This window comes from Bicyclus anynana, chromosome 4 (assembly GCF_947172395.1).
Source record: "Bicyclus anynana chromosome 4, ilBicAnyn1.1, whole genome shotgun sequence".
Lineage (NCBI taxonomy): Eukaryota > Metazoa > Arthropoda > Insecta > Lepidoptera > Nymphalidae > Bicyclus > Bicyclus anynana.
Genome location: NC_069086.1, coordinates 1,132,598 through 1,149,900, shown reverse-complemented (window position 1 = coordinate 1,149,900; position 17,303 = coordinate 1,132,598). Strand labels below are relative to the sequence as shown.

The 17,303-nt window shown below is 35.3% G+C and overlaps 2 protein-coding genes across 2 annotated transcripts; both read left to right on the top strand.

Moving 5' to 3' along the window:
* The first annotated feature begins 887 nt into the window (after positions 1-887).
* On the top strand, positions 888-2,465 carry LOC128198057 (uncharacterized). The gene has a single exon (XM_052881235.1). The coding sequence runs from the start codon at positions 1,008-1,010 to the stop codon at positions 2,178-2,180; it is 1,173 nt and encodes a 390-aa protein (XP_052737195.1). The 5' UTR covers positions 888-1,007; the 3' UTR covers positions 2,181-2,465.
* A 3,476-nt stretch (positions 2,466-5,941) lies between these two features.
* On the top strand, positions 5,942-13,960 carry LOC112044576 (sphingomyelin phosphodiesterase 1-like). Its single transcript, XM_024080447.2, has 10 exons — positions 5,942-6,157; positions 6,664-6,788; positions 7,900-8,055; positions 8,492-8,653; positions 9,413-9,796; positions 9,918-10,093; positions 10,447-10,641; positions 11,497-11,667; positions 12,120-12,291; positions 13,574-13,960. The coding sequence occupies exons 1-10, from the start codon at positions 6,085-6,087 to the stop codon at positions 13,901-13,903; spliced, it is 1,944 nt and encodes a 647-aa protein (XP_023936215.2). The 5' UTR covers positions 5,942-6,084; the 3' UTR covers positions 13,904-13,960.
* Positions 13,961-17,303: the final 3,343 nt, after the last annotated feature.

Genomic DNA, 17,303 nt, shown 5'->3' with positions numbered 1-17,303 from the left:
AACTTGACTAGGATGATCCAGCCCCCAAAGAAGTGGTCAAATCATGGAAGACTTTCACAGATGGTCTTCAATCTATTTCTTCTTTGGCTATTCCTAGGCTGACTTTAATTTCAAACCCAATCAGCATCGAAATGCATTGTTTTTGCGATGCTTCACAACGCGCCTATGGTGCCTGCATCTACCTTCGATCTATGGATCAACAGGGACAGGTACGTGTAAATTTGCTTTGCGCTAAATCACGCGTTGCTCCCGCTTCCTCACCTACAACAATTCCTCGTCTCGAACTTTCGGGCGCTCTACTCGCTGCCGAAATGAGTTCGACCGTAATACAAGCTTTACGTTGTAAAATAGCACGCATTGTGTATTGGACCGACTCAAGTATTGTATTAGCTTGGTTACGAGCTGGCTCTAAAAACCTTAAAACCTTTGTGGCAAATAGAGTCGCCACTATCCGAGAGCTAACTGAGACTACTTCATGGCATCACGTCTCCACAAGTCACAATCCAGCTGATTTAGTAACCCGCGGCGTTGATCCAAAGGAGGTTGCGAATTGCGATCTGTGGTGGCATGGACCCGCCTTTCTATCTTTGTCGGAGTCCCAGTGGCCTTTATCTCAGTCTCAGTCTAATGTTGAGACGAACGAATTGCCAGAGGTTAAAGCTCATGTTGCAGAAACAGCTGATGCAGAAATCTCCCGTTTTAATATTGAACGATATTCTAAATTAAAAACACTACAATACATATTCGGTTACGTTAATAGATTTTTACACAACTGTCAAAACACAAAAAATAAACTTAGCGGATCCCTATCGGCTTCTGAGCTTACTAATGCGTTGAATAAATTAATATACATTTCCCAATTAGAATCATTTCCTAAAGATTATGACGCATTAATAAAGAAAAGGTCTTTAAATCCGAAATCAAATATTGTGGCACTTAATCCTTTTATTCACGAAGGAATAATTAGAGTAGGCGGACGCATACAAGCCTCAGACTACGCCTTCGATATGAAACATCCCATGTTGTTAAGTGTTAAGCATCATTTAACGAAACTTTTATTTGAACAGGAACATCTCAAACTGGTGCATGCTGGTCCACAGGCTCTGCTAGCATCTATCAGAACTCGCTTCTGGCCTATTAATGGCAGAAACCTAGCGCGACGTACCGTCTTAAATTGCATCGTTTGTAGGCGTTTCCAAGGGCGATCAAGTAAAAATATCATGGGCAACTTACCTTCGGATAGACTAACGCCAGATTTTCCTTTCCTTGTCGTAGGCTGCGACTTCGCTGGGCCATATATGATCACGGATCGCAAGGGTCGTGGTTGCAAAATTACCAAATGCTACTTGTGCGTTTTTATTTGTTTTAAGTATAAATGCGTACATTTAGAGGTTGTTTCAGAACTAAGTAAAAATGCCTTCATCCAAACGCTAAATAGATTAATAGCACGCAGAGGTCGTCCAAAGGTCATTCACAGTGACAACGCCAGAAATTTTACGTCAGCTGCAAAGGAAATCCAGCAATTCTTTAGCTCGAATAATAAAGCGATCAAAGATTTTGCCGCCAACGAAGGCATCGATTTTTGCTTCTCTCCACCATACGCACCTCACTTCAACGGTCTGATGGAAGCCGGCGTCAAGTCCGCAAAATTCCACTTAAATAGGATATTAGGAAACAACCACCTGACTTTTGAGGAACTAACGTCCTTATTTACGCAAATAGAGGCAATCCTGAATAGCCGTCCTCTTTATCCCTTAAGCTCTTCACCTCACGATTACTATCCCCTCACTCCAGGCCATTTTTTAATTGGTAGACCCTTAACTTCACTGCCTTCTCCTAGTCTTGAACACGCTAATTTCAATCGTCTCGACAGATTCCAGCGAATAGAACAAATGCGACAAAATTTCTGGAAACGCTGGAGCTTGGAGTACATCTCTGAATTACAAACAAGAGCAAAATGGCGCGGAAAGTCTATCGAGCTTCAGGTGGACGACTTGGTTGTGCTCAAAGAGGAAAACCTACCACCCCTCTACTGGCGCTTGGGGCGCATAGAGCGACTTTATCCTGGAGACGACGGGGTGCCACGAGTTGCAGACGTCAGAACTTCAAAGGGAATCGTGCGCCGCGCATTAAACCGAATTTGCGTGTTGCGCCACAATCTTTCTTCTGAGAAGCTTTAGCTTCTGACGCAGCTTCCCAGGGCCGGGTGTATGTTCGCGCGCTAATTCATATTCGCGAACTGGTGTACGGAGAGGACACAAGAGGGCGCTGTAACTCCCAATACGTCAAATAGAATACACGTCGACTTTCAACGCGAACAAAGAAAACGAACAATCTTTACAACGTGTACACCTTAAAACATTTATGAAGAATTAGTAAAAGCATTATATTTATTGTCATATTTAATGTTACGAATTTGTGGAAAACAAAATAAATCAGTTCAAGAAAAAAGTGTAGTAATTTCTTATGTGCGAACGTACAACATATATTAAACATATTTTTGTAGAGAGTATCTGCATCCGGTCAAATTATTCTCTTTTTGTCGCCCGCTTTATGTATGAAGAATAACAGTCAACCATCGACATCCCGGTTGGTTTAGCCGAAAAAAAAACAGATACGAACATCGGTGGCGTAAATATTTTTTAGATATTTTTTAAAACGGCGGAAAACAAACTCGGGCGTTTTCTTTTGTTTATTGTTGCGTGAAGCCGGAAAAAGAGCGTAGGTGTAACAAAAAAAATGTTATTCCATTTTATCCATTTTTTGCGAAATAATGCGCGCAAAATGTTTCGAGAGCTGTAAAAATCAACAGTAATTTTTCTTAATGAAAACACGCGCATTATATGTATAAAGTTAACCTAGTTACTTGTAGGTGAACCATCGTTAACGAAGCATTTTAAAAAGATATAATGGTATTTACAAGAAGGGTTATCTTCTTTAAGCTTATCTTGTCCTTATGTATATAATATAGCTGACGCCGCGCGATTTTACCCACGTGGTTCCCGTTCCCGTAGGAATACGGGGATAATATACAGTCTATAGCCTTCCTCGATAAATGGGCTATCTAACACTGAAATAATTTTTCAAATCGGACTAGTAGTTCCTGAGATTACCGCGTTCAATCAAACAAACAAACAAACTCTTCAGTTTTATAATATTAGTATAGATTCCATATTACCTCATATATTCAAAACCGCTGAACCGATTTACGTAATTAACATAACGTTAGGTAATTAACATAACGTTACGTAATTAACATTAATAACCCAAGTGTTCTTAGAAAGGTGAAGTTAAAAAAACCAACACGACGGTGAGACGCTATAGACTCGAGGTACAAATATTTTTTTTCGAATATTGCGGTATGGGTATCAAATTCAAGGGCTTCGTCATGAGGATTTCAAAATGGCTATATTTATTTAAAAAAAAAACTACAATTACAAAAACGTTATTTCCATTTGAAAATAGAGTAATACGAAAAATCCAATTTCATCAACTTTGCAGCGCACTCGTAGACGTTAAAGCCATAATAATGTGATATTAGTTTCAATAACCTTTTAGATCGTAATTCTATGTTGACAGACAGATGTCAGAGCCGTGTTAGCCCAGTGGATATGACCTCTGCCTTCGGTTCCGAAGGGTGTGGGTTTGAATTCTTCAACCTTCAACTTTTCAGTTGTGTGCGTTTTATGAAATTAAATATCACGTGTCTCAAACGTTGAAGCAAAAACATCGTGAGGAAATCTGCATACCAGAGAATTTTCTTAATTCTCTGCATGTTTGAAGTCTGCCAATCCGTATTGGGCCAGAGTGGTGGACTATTGGCCTAACGTCAGTTGACTATTTGTAAAGATTCTACCACCGGTTTGTACTGTATTTGGTGATACAAATACTCAAAGAGCTCTATTGCTACTATGATGTTGTATTGTTCCGTACGCAATATGCTCGAAATGCCCCAACTAATCGGGTACTGTCGATGCTCAATTCGTTGATTGCTCAGCGCCAAGATCTAGATATTTTTGATATAAAAATTCATGTATTTATTGATATTGTAAACAGCTGTGAATTTTAATTTTAATTTTATAGAAATATGCAATTTATGTGTTTGTATTGTATAGTGATTATATTGTAATTTATCTGTTATATTGTTATATTGTAAGTCTGTACTTTGTATGCGTTTTGGCTTAGCTGTAAGCATACTAAGGATATATAATAAATAAATAATAAATAATAATTGTAATTTTGTTTATGTTATATGTCTACGCCCAGTACTCTGAGTAGAAATACAATTAGAGTTCATTTACAACAGAAACACGTTGCCAATGGCAGCTGGCAACTGCTACCGACGACTGCAGTCGACTGCCGCCGAGTTGTCGGCGACTGCAGTCCACTACCGTTGACTGCCGTCGACTGCCGCCGAGACGTCGGCGACTGCAGTCGATAGCCGTTGACTGCAGTTAGCGACTGTCGTTGACTGCAGTCAGCGACTGCCGTTGACTGCCGCCGAGACGTCGCCGACTGCAGTCGGCGTTAGCAGTTGCTGCTCGTGTAAATAATGAACCTTAATATTGGCAATAATAAGGCAACAACTTAGACCATTAGGAAGCAGCGCTATTCGCTCCACTTTAGTAATTTACTTCAGCTGAAAGGGCGACGTAAAACATAAAATAAAAATAGAACAGCTCGAAACAATTTCAGTGTTAAGGCACTTGCACACTATCAAAGAAAAAGCTTTGTATAAACTAATACTATAAAGAGGTGATATTTTGATGATGATGTAACTCGAAATACTTTAAGACCAATTTTAATTAAATTATTTCATTATTATAAAGCAACGACTTCACCGAGTGACATAGGCTATAATATTTTGTCCTAGTAATGAGAACTACGCAAGTTTTCTAGCTAAATAAAATCAATAAAGCTACAAAAAAATAATAATTAATAGTATAAAAATTGTTTAACGAATATGACAGTAGATATCATTTCAGAAGATTGTAGGTGTCGATATTTATGTTTTTTGTAAAGATGTGTTTGAGTCTGATAGATGTAAAATTTGCAAGATATAGGCCCTCTATAGTGGCGCGAAGAAATGCCAAGCGGTTCCGCGCTGACAACGGTGTACAGGGAAGGCTATTTTTAGTCCTTGCAAGTTGAGTAGACCCTGCTACCCCTCGACTAACTGGCAGAAATCCAGAGGGATTGTTTTCCTCCCCAACAAAAAAAAAACGATAGTGGCAAATCAAAATTTCACGGTCCAGTCACTTTTGTAAAATGAAAGCATTTATAAGTAATTGGTGATGAAGATAATGCTAATAGCTAAATAATACATGACAATGCACTACTGCTATTGTGAATGTACATTTGTGTACCACAGTTCATCAAATTCGTTTCAACATTTTACATGTTTACAAGTAACAGACAGACAAACGTACTTTTGCATTTATACTATTAGTATTTGTACGGATCTCGCGATGTGAACGCTGCATTATAAAAAATGTAAGACTAACTAGGTGTGAGCCCGCATCTTTGTAAGGAAACGGCGATGCTGCAATGTATACACGTCTTTACATAATGACCTTTCACAAAGAATCACAATAATGTTACTAAACAATGTCTGTAACTTATGTGAAGGACCACCGTTTTATCTACTATCATAAAAATACGTTTGTTAGTTATTTTCCCGCAAACCTTTTTACAAACAAGTATTATACTTGCCCAGTTCTTTACTTTTCCCAATCTGCTTTGTAATGATTTGAATTCGTATAAAATATTAAAAAAATTTAAAGGATTTTCATACTGAAAATGTTTTCTAATTTAGACATTTTGAAATAATTTTATGTAGGCAAAGCCAGGTGCTAACAACTAATAAGACATTATGGGTGGCAGTGACCTAAATATTTATCTATGCGATAAAAAATAAAACATTTAAAGCAGATATATTTAATGCTTATGCACTGTTACACATTTTAGAATTCTCTTACAAATCAATTTGTAACGAATTAAGTGAATATAATATAAAAAATTTCCGATACCGTAGTGTATTTTAACAACTGTTTTCAATTAGTTCTTCATTGATTTCTGGAAAATATGAACGTATTGAATATAATAGTGTTTTCTTTGTTTTGTGTTTATAGTATCGCTGCAGATTCGTTAGGATCAAGTAAGATTCTAAATTATCAAATAACCCAAATTTCTCGAGATCCTGTAAGAATGAAACCTTTTGCTACCATGGGCATGTATATGTATGGTGGGCAATTTTATAGCCGTGTTGGTCTTGCTGGTTTTTTTTTATTCTTTTACAAGTTAGCCCTTGACTACAATCTCACCTGATGGTAAGTGATGATGCAATCTAAGATGGATGGCGGGCTAACTTGTTAGGAGGAGGATGAAAATCCACACCCCTTTCGGTTTCTACACGGCATCGTACCGGAACGCTATATCGCTTGGCGATACGTCTTTGCCGGTAGGGTGGTAACTAGCCACGGCGGAAGGTTTTAAGAGCCCAAACTAGTAATTAACGAAGTACTGATCGTCATTTTTTATGTTTTCTGTGGAATATTAAGAGTACTTGCCAGTCACTAAATTTTTGCCAAGTTGCTAATATAAAATAAAAGATATTTTTGTAAATAAAAACGAAGTAATGAAATGATTAATCTATTATTTCAGATGATCTAGCAAATCTATTTATAAGGCATTCTAGAGATGAGTTGTTGGACTCAGAAGCCAAAGTAATCGAAGATATCCTTCAACTGTACGGCCATGTCTGGAACAATGCACGGAGTGTAACAAAAGTTAGTAGTTCTTAATATAAATTGGTATTATCCGTCCTTAATTTTCTTTAATAATTATTAATTATATCATTAATCACTGCTTTCACCATGAAAGTACGTGGAGCGTTTTATAAAACTACCTTCATATACACACAGATACAGAGCAATCAGCTTCAATTTAAATAGTAGAACCTCAAATAGACATCTCCATCCAATATAGAGTCACAGCATTATCATTCCACACTTGTGACTATTACGTTCTCTGCCTTAATAAAGACTACGAGCCAGTGATAGTCAGATATACTTACCGCAGTTCAAAGGCTGAAAATTTATCAGCCTTACCTTAAGAAAGAAAAGGTATTGTCCAAACTGTCATACTTATCTAAGTATGACAGTTTGGACAATACCTTTTCTGCAAAAGGTATAAAAGCCACGAAGCTTTGATATCTATGATCGACTAGGTTCATGATCCCTAATACATCCCGTACTACAGTCTACATCCCGTTGAAAATATAAGAAAAATACTGAAATACCTTTTCCGTTGAAATTTGCTACCTTCTATCAAAGCCAAACATTCAAAACTACTTAAACTGTTTACCGAACTTACTTTTGCTAGGAGCATGATTTCAGCCTTCGTAAAATCAGCAGGGTTATTATGTAACTCGATGTACCATTTAAACAATCAGTCAACTATATCGTTTTTCATCGTATGCGGTTTTACAATCATCTAACATCGTATTTCAATGAATCAACATAAGCATCTTCATTTTACGTAAAGTGGGAGTAATATAAAAGTTCTAGTAGCAAGTAGTAAGATTATTTTCAACGAAATACGTAATTTCGTTGAAATAATCATATTAGATGACCGTTAAACGAAAATATCATTGCTATAAAATGTAAAATGACGTAGACAATATAATTTCGCTAAAATAACTATGTTTGCTGATCATAATGACGAAAATGCGATGAAAAACGATGTAGTGACTTATGACTAGAATGGTACACCGAGTTACATAATAACCCTGCAGGTATGTCTGAATAATACAGGCTCTCAATCTATTAAGTACGTGTATCTTGAAAATTTGTGTTACATTAAGGAATTTGTTCCTTTAAAATGTTTATAACATTTTAGGGCATCCGCTGCTTTGTATGCCGAGGTGCATTCGCTGCGCTGATGGCTCTCATCAAACTGGACGTATCCGACGAGGCGATAATCAACACTGCCACCAAACTGTGCTCTATTGCAATATCTGAAAGAGTGTGCCGTGGATTTATCGGTCTTAACTTGGTAAGATATAAATAACCTAAAATGCTATAAGATATAATTACCCTGGTGAGATATTATATAAACGCTTTTTAATTTAACTGTTTTTCAACGTAACTAGAAATTATTAAAAAGATTTTTTTTGCTACGACGTTTTTTAAAATGTATCCCAGATCATTAGATAGATGGTAAAAAAACAGTCATTTTAGTAGAAAACATAATCTAAAAACTTAACTTTTCTAGAAGAAGTCAGTAAAATACATTATATTTGTAACCCATGCAAAATATAGCTTATAGATAGACAGACATGATGAAATGATAAAGTCACTTTGTTGACCACAAACTTTAAGAATAAACTTTTACCTCTTCAAAATAAACCCACTACCTACCATCGTTGACTGCGTCGTCAATTTAGGTAAGATCGCAGACTAAAAAAAATAGATTTCATCCATATTTACAGCCTATCTTGAAGTACATAATTAAAAAAACGCCACAAGCCACACCTAAAACATTCTGCGGGGTTTTGCTCCAAAGTTATCAGCAGTCTCACACGTGCGAGTATGATGATCCCAGATTTGAATGGCAAATCGAATTGCCGCCGAAGGTGAACCAACGAGATCACGTAAGTACGAACGAAAATGCGAAGCTTTCTTATTGGTAAAGGGCTTATAATTCGACGATTTTATTTGAGTATTACTTTTAAATTTTTGTACAGTCATCTTGTTAGATAATTAAAATAGCAGACGTTTTTCGACTACATTTTGTGTTATTAGATATGAGCATAATATTTTCTTTGGAAGCTTTTCAAAGTTTTGTTAACTTTGGAAAAAAAGCCTGAAAGGAAAATCCTTTAATTAAATTAGAGTTTCTAATAAAAATAACTCTAGCTACTCATTTCTTATTGTTATTATTTAGCACTCAGAAGTACATAGTAAGCAGTAGAAGAAGAGACAACAAACAAACAAATTCTAATTATATTTACTATGAATATAATAAAAAGATTTTTATACATGTCATTTCCTAGCAACTGAAATCTACGCAGGGAATATTTGAACGCACAAGTTGCAATCACCGGAACTAGTTTTTAGCAGCGTTACCAATTTGTGGTTCCTCAAATTACGGGGAATGTAACAAAATTTTGGACTATTCTCCAATTGTAGGTATTTCTTTAATTCTGTAGCTATGTAGCCGACACTACACTGTTATTATCTTGGATAATTAAAAAAAACTCAATACTTAGAATCAGGATAATTGTCAATACGAGTATATTTCAAAATAACTGCATTAATGTAACTTTTTATGTAAACAAGTCCTGAATGAAGTCCTAAATAAATCTTTTATTTTTGTCGCCATTACTAATCTGAATACTGTTTCGTTACAGCTATATTATGATGATGATGACTATGATAATAATTTATCACCTCTGACAGTGGCAGTTCTATCAGATATACATGTCGACATGTTCTATGAATCGTCCGGAGTAGCTGATTGTGACGAGCCAATTTGCTGTAGAAAAGGTCAAACCCCAAGAGTAAAAAATATTCTGGATATAGATGAAGACATTCAAGAATGTGTGGTTGAAAATGATGAAGAAATATTACTTGATACTGAGGCAGCATCAAAAATAGTTAGAAAAGATAATAAAACTAGCAGAAGAATGTCAGACTATAACTCCAAACCAGCAGGTTATTGGGGTGATTATAGAAATTGTGACACTCCGTTATGGTCCTATGTAGATGTACTTAAACAAATTGCATCCCATAAGGTAAGTGATATAGCTAAAGCAAATTAGATTTTAATTGCTTTTAATAATATTATTAAATAATATTAAAATCAATCAAAGCATTTAAAATATAATTTGCTTAAAGAAAATTTATATATTTCAGGAGATAGACGTAGTTTACTACCTCGGTGATAATATTGACCATCACATATGGGAGACGACATACGAACTAGTTGATGAGGTCAATAGTTTGATTGCTGATAAAATGAAAAATACTTTTCAAAGGGACATATTAGTAATACCGACTATTGGAAATCACGATTCTCAACCAGTGAATCAGTAAGTAATAGTAATAAATAATTTAGCACTTATTAATCCTTTAAATAAATATAGTAGTGTATTTAACACACTCTTGCTGATTTTTAAATTAATTTATTGAGTGGTCCTGGGTCCATTCTTAGCTGGGACAATTTAAAATTTGGCGTTTTGTCTGGTAGGTTTTGATCATTGCTTATTACCACATACGATAGTTTTACCGCAGAAATCTAGGCGATCGGTAGATAGAGTAAAGTTATATCTGTTCCAAGTTACTTCGCTACCAATTTATTGTAGGCGTCACTGCATTAAAGCAGGCGAATAAAAAAATCATCTTGGGAAAATAACTGTTACTGCATTATATTTTTTGGTTGCAGATTTGCGCCAACATCAATAACAGGCAAGGGATTGAATACCACTTGGCTGTACAAAAGTTTAGCTACTAAATGGAGATATTATTTGTCCAAGGAAGCATCAGGATCTATGAAGTGTAGAGGAGGATTTTCCATGTTGATTCGCCCCGGGCTAAGAGTGATTTCTATTAACAATAACGTAGCTTACAAACTTAATTGGTGAGAAGAATTGTAGCTTGATCAATATCATAAATTATCTTTATAAATAAAAATAGGCTAGTTCATATATTTATTTAAATGGTCTTAAATTGGGCATTATTGCACTACTAGATTAAAAAAAAATATTATAATTTTTGTGACATGTATACATAAAAGATTTAATTTTTAAATATTTTTGTCAATACGAGCCAAAACGCTATAGGCCATGATGGTCTATATTTTGTCTGTTTAATGTCCTCACGTAAACCCGCAAACACTAAATCTTTACTAAACACTAAACCTTAACAAAACGGTTTAGTGATTGAAAATTATTTGACATCAAGTAACATTTTGACGTCACAAAATGGACGTCAGGGTTTTGACGTTTGGAAAAATTTAAAAATAGGTACATGATTTTCAAATCAAGTTTTCTATGAAATCTTTAACTTTTATTAATAAAATTAATATCGATAAATTTTGGACCCTTTATCTTTTTACGAAATTATCGAAATTAATATAGTTTATATTAAATTTGAGTCAACTACTATTCAACTTATTATTAACTTTGGGAAGTTGTGTCATTATTATTATCACACTACATATAGTACACACCCCACGGATAAATCAAAAGCTTCTGTATCATATGCAGCAACTTTATTATTATTGTTAGTTACTCAATACACCTTCATTCATTTCATTCTGTAAATAGGTCAAAGAAGACCCGAAGCAAGATCAGTCAATGTAAAAAGGTTTATACATTGACTGATCTTTTCATTACTTGTTACCGAGATTTACAGAAATAAAAAAAAATCTTTTAAATTTTTAATATTTTTTTTTTTAGGTATAAAATAACGTTTCTTACAAAAATGTTTTTAGGTGGGTGTTATACGATCCAGTCAATCCTAAAAGACATTTGGAGTGGCTCGTGGAGGAACTGCATAACGCTGAATTATCCGGGGAGAAAGTTCATATTCTGTCACACATTCCACCCGGCGATCAAGATCTCATTTACGTTTGGACTAGAGAATATGACAGGATTGTTGAAAGGTCAGTTTTTTAACATTTTTATAAGTTAGCTTAAGTTTCTTATTGTATTTCTACTTGAAAATAAATATAATAGTTTTAGAAATAATATCTCTATTTAGCGTATTATTTAAATTTATGTTATTACTTATTTTTTGACTTATATCAAAGACACCCTCATTGCATAATTTTTTTTCACGTTTTATCTAAGCTTTCGATTATTGGCTTTACAAAGAATATTTCATTTCTTAAACACAAAGTAATATTTGCTTTGCACCACCATAGTGGTACTATATATGGTGGTGGTACTATAGTACCACCACCATATATAGTACCACTATTAATTCCAGTCAGTAAAATGACAAGTGCAACTGTCACTGAAATGTCATTTTGCGGACTTACCTAATCTAATAATATAATAATTAATCTTAAGTAAGTAGTAAGTTAGTACTATAATGGTAAGTTTACATTTTCAGATTTTCATCTACAATTGTCGCACAATTCTATGGACATGTGCATTCAGATGATTTTAAGATTTTTTACAAAGACGGTAAAGCCTTCAATGTAGCGTGGGGCGCAGGCTCTGTGTCGACCTATCAGAATTTAAACCCTAATTATAAAATTGTTACATTTGACAATGATAACTTTGTAAGTATGCAATTATATTTAATTATTACAAATGTGGAAGTTTAGACAGATTTATGGATATTTGTAACTCAAGCATTATAGAAGTTGTAGTCTTTTTGATTTAATATTATCATGCAAGTATACTACGCGGTATATAATTGAGAACGCTGCACTCGAAATTGTAGGCGAATACATATACCTAGGACATAATATGATCCAGTTAGGTAGGTCCAATTTCGAGTAAGAGACATCGCGACATCTTTTCGTCCGAAACTCCTCAGTGCCTGAAGACATAAAGTCTTCGAACAGTGCGTGTTGCCAGTGATGACCTATGGTTCCGAGACTTGCGGGCGGACAGCGGGCGATGGAACGAGCTGTATCTCTGCATGATCGAATCAGAAATGAGGAAATCCGCAGAAGAATCAAGGTCACCGACCGAGTTAGCGCAGTGGTGGACTGATGACATCAAGCGAGTCGCAGGGATTCGCTGGATGCAGGTGGCTCAGTATCGTGATGTTTGGAAGTACCTACAAAAGGCCTATGTCCTGCAGTGGACGTCCATCGGCTGATATGATGATGATGATGATACTACGCGGAATGTTGGATATGCTTATTTTATTTTTAATTTTTATGGTACGTCATAAATTGACTACTTCTCACTTTTTAGAATTTAAACTATCGTGAATGTTATTCATATTGATTAAATATGAAACAAGGCTAAAACTCACGTGATACAACGTCGGAGTAAACTGTAAACAGTTTGGATCGTACAAGTTGCAAGAACCAGCTCATGACTAAGGGCCCCGTATGGGTTCTAAACTAGTCTACTCCGTCGTTGTATTAACGTGTTTCATAATCAATTAATACTTGGCACTTGACTTGGAAAACTAAAAAATTTTTTACGACTTTTATAAAAGAAAAAACGGAGAATGAATTTTTCAAATCGGTTCAGGTGGCTTCCAGTAATCGGTGAACATACATAAAAAAAAATCCGACGAATTGATAAACTCCTCTTGTTTTTAAAGTCAGTTAAAAAGTATGTGTATTAAGAGGAATTATTAAACATGTGGTTGGTTATCATAAATATTTTCAAATTCAAAATATAAAGAGTGAACAACCAACAAACCAAACAGTTATTGTTATGCTATTTTTTTTTTTGTTTTAAGTCTGCCAATCCGCATTGGTCCAGCTTGGTGGACTATTGGCATTCTGAAAGGAAACTCGAGCTCAAAAGTGAGCCGAATATGGGTTAATGATTTATATTATTTTATTACACAAAATTTAACTTGAATTTACATTTCAGGAGACCACAAGCATCACTAACTACATCTACAATCTCACTGAAGCGAATCTCACGCCAGACAAAAGTCCCCGTTGGTTTAAACTATATGATATGAAGGATTCCTTCCAACTTCACGATCTATCCGCTACTTCGATGAACCAGCTAGTGTATTCTATGGTGACTGACAGAAAGTTCCTTCTAGACGATTACGCAGTGTTTTCGTCTAAGCAAAGTGATTTGATGCCGTACTGCGATACTGATTGTAAGATTCAAATGATTTGCAATTCCGTTACTAGTGTGTTATGGGATAGAAAGGAATGTAATAAGTTAATAGATCTTTATTTTTCATAAATTTTACTTATAAGATTACAAATAAATAGTAAATAACTAATAAAATTACAAATAAATAGCAAAGCCATCTTGTAGATTATATTGATATTAGTACGATACATAAATACATTATAAGGGTGACTTATCCTTATATTAGGATGTTTTCAAACCCTATAAGATAGTACCACGAACATGTACCAGATTGAGAAAAAAATGGGTTTCATGTGTCGCATAAAAAACAAATTGAATTTATGTCAAAATACACCATTTGATCTCTGAAATCTCAAAATATATAATACTAGCGGACGCTCGCGACTTCGTCCGCGTGAAACTCGATGTAAACTTTCAACTACCCCTATCCTACCCCCACCCTAACCCTTACCCCACCCCTATCCTACCCATAGCCCTACCTTACCTTGCAGCGTACGCAAAATAAGTAACTTTTCTGGTTGATTTTTTACACCTTGTGTCCGAAAAACCCAAATATCTTACGGAACCTTATTTTTTTCCAAAATAAAATTTAGCCTATGTTACTTGTGGATAATGTAGCTTTCGTATGGTGAAAGAATTTTTAAAATCGGTGCAGTAGTTTTTGAGCCTATTCATTACAAACAAACAAACAAACATACAAACATATAAACAAAGTTTTCCTCTTTATAATATTAGTATAGACTAAAGCTACTGTTAAAAATGCTCATTTTAAGCACGAAAGCATGCTACTATTGAGCAGTTGCTACTTATTAGCATGTGTATCGCAACATTGCTAATAATGAGCATGTTTATTTCGAGCTTGCTCAAGAATCAACAGTCATGTGATTTATGTAGTCATGTGATGCTACTTGCTGCGCGGGTGGAAGGGTGCGTGCTTTTAGCGCGTCTGAACAGGTTTGTTTATTGAGGATGCTAGGCGATCAGCATTGCTATTCTGTATTCTCTTCACCTTCATCTCTCCCTGTCTAACACGATACTATAGACAGTGAGCGATAGATACAAATTAACAATGTAATTGGAATGTTTGCTTTGAGCATTCTTATTCAGGAGCATACTTAAAAATAGCATGCTTGCTTGCAAATGTAAGCCAATGATAAGCATGCTCGTATGGAGCATACTTAATAGCACGTTTTTAGCATGCTATTTTAGAGTATGTGTAACAGTACCTTAAGTTCTTCATTTTGTCATTTCCGTCAGATAAAAAAAAATGCCAAATAAAATAACAACAATGTACAAAATGCTTATAATATAAGTCATCTATTGTGTAATTTGTAATTTACATTTGAGATTATACACAAACAACATTCTTCATTAGTAATTTAAATATTCCTTTTGTGTTTCGACTTTCGAGTGAAATTCGCGATAACTCAAAGTTATATAAACTCAAATAGATGGTAATATTATTAATATTAGTAACGTAAACGCCAACGAAGAAATTTATTCAAATTTGTATTAACGTAGTATCTAACTTATAATTACTTTGTAGATTTGATTTCTGTCCGTCGGACAGTAAGTAAAACCCATCCTATTTCCGCGCAAAGACCTTTTATTTATAACATACCTACTTATATAGACATAACATTAATTGGAATAGGTTATAAAATCTATAAATTGAAAAGTAATAAATGGAAATCCTAAAAAAGAGCAAAATGTCCTTAAATAGCAGCGCTACATTCACCTCCGTAACTTATCTTAATGCTAATATTGTGTATGGTATAGCAAGTTCGTTGATACTCGTAACACTCCCATGATATGCGGGCGACAGGGGGAAAGACCGCGCGGGTGTAAAATCATGTGACGAACATCAGTTGTGGGGTTTTCATTCTTCGCTACGCGCCCCCCGGCCCGCGCCGAACACCGGGAGTGTTACGAAAGAATTTGCCAAGCTATAGTAGGTAAATTCTTTGATCCTTTAGGTATCGATTGGTGTAGTTAGGTTTTGAATTGACTGGAGTGATTGTGTGAGGTCTGCTTGCCATACCAGTGCAACTACTCTAGTTAAATACCTTAATCACACCACTTGAACAAGTTAAGCACTGCACCGTTGAGGTACATAAATACATAAGGAGAAGACGTCAGCTGTACGTGGGTTGTGATATGAATACGTCGTCAAATTCAATTTACTCTGAAAGCGATATTGTATAGGTGTCTCAAGTGATGCCTCCGCGTTGCTCTTATTAGGTTAACACTCACTCATCTTATTTATATAAAAAGGTTTTATATTAAAATGTCTGCGGACAAAAATAACGCATGAAAAGAATTTTGTATTTTTTATATTTTCCACAGCATAATATATGAAAATAGCTAACGCCGCGCGGTTTCATCAGCGTGGTTCTCGTTCCCGTAAGATTACGGTGATAATATATAGCCTTCCTCGATAAACGGTCTATCTAACACTGAAATAATTTTTAAAATCGAATCAGTAGTTCCTGACCTCTTCAGCTTTATATATTAGTAAAGAGTATAGATAATATCCCCAGTTGTCAGTTATTTAGTTTTTGAGCAAACTTTAAGTTTTTTTTTTATTCTTTACGAGTTAGCCCTTGACTACAATCTCACCTCATGGTAAGTGATGATGCAATCGAATATGAAAGCGGGCTAACTTGTTAGAAGGAGGAAGAAATCCACACCCATTTCGGTTTCTACTCGACATTGTACCGGAAAGCTAAATCGCTTGGCGGTACTTCTTTGTCGGTAACTAGCCACGGCCGAAGCCTCCCACTAGCTAGACCTGGACCAATTAAGAAAACATTAATCGGCCCAGCTGGGGAAACCAGGACCGATTTTCAAAATTGGTTAACAAATGATGAAATTATGAGGTAAAAGGTTTTTCGAGGTAAATAATATTTCTTTTGTAAATAGTTTTAAAAATGTGTCCCTGATACGCATCCTTATAATTATGATATAGCTGGATTTACGTATTTTAAAATGCAAGGATAGACATAGGCGTGTGTTACATAGTCATAGGATAGCCGGAATTATTTGAATTACTTTGTATGAACAAAAAAAGTTTTTATTTTTTAGTTAAAAAAATATTAGTTATGCAGTTCAGCTCTTAGAATTATGTGGATTCGTCAACACCTTGAAGTTATGGAAAATCCCGAGCATCCTGTATAATCTATTCCTGCGTCTGCTTGTTATACAAATACATAATTGCATTTAATCATTACCTCTACCCAAGAAGCGTTTGAGGCAGTGTGCAATAAAATTATCAAACTCCTAAGCTGCAAACTCACATAACTAAACCGTCTGTCTAGCTGTCTCAGACATTCCTCTGTGAGACAGTTCAAGTTACGTCTTCGGATTACGGTGACAATAACGTAACTTTACCTTCTGTCTCCGCAAGTCTTAGCACGTTTCCTCTTACGTGAATGCTCCTTTTGAGGCACTAAGTAGTACAAGAGTTGGTAATCAGTTGGTAATAACTATG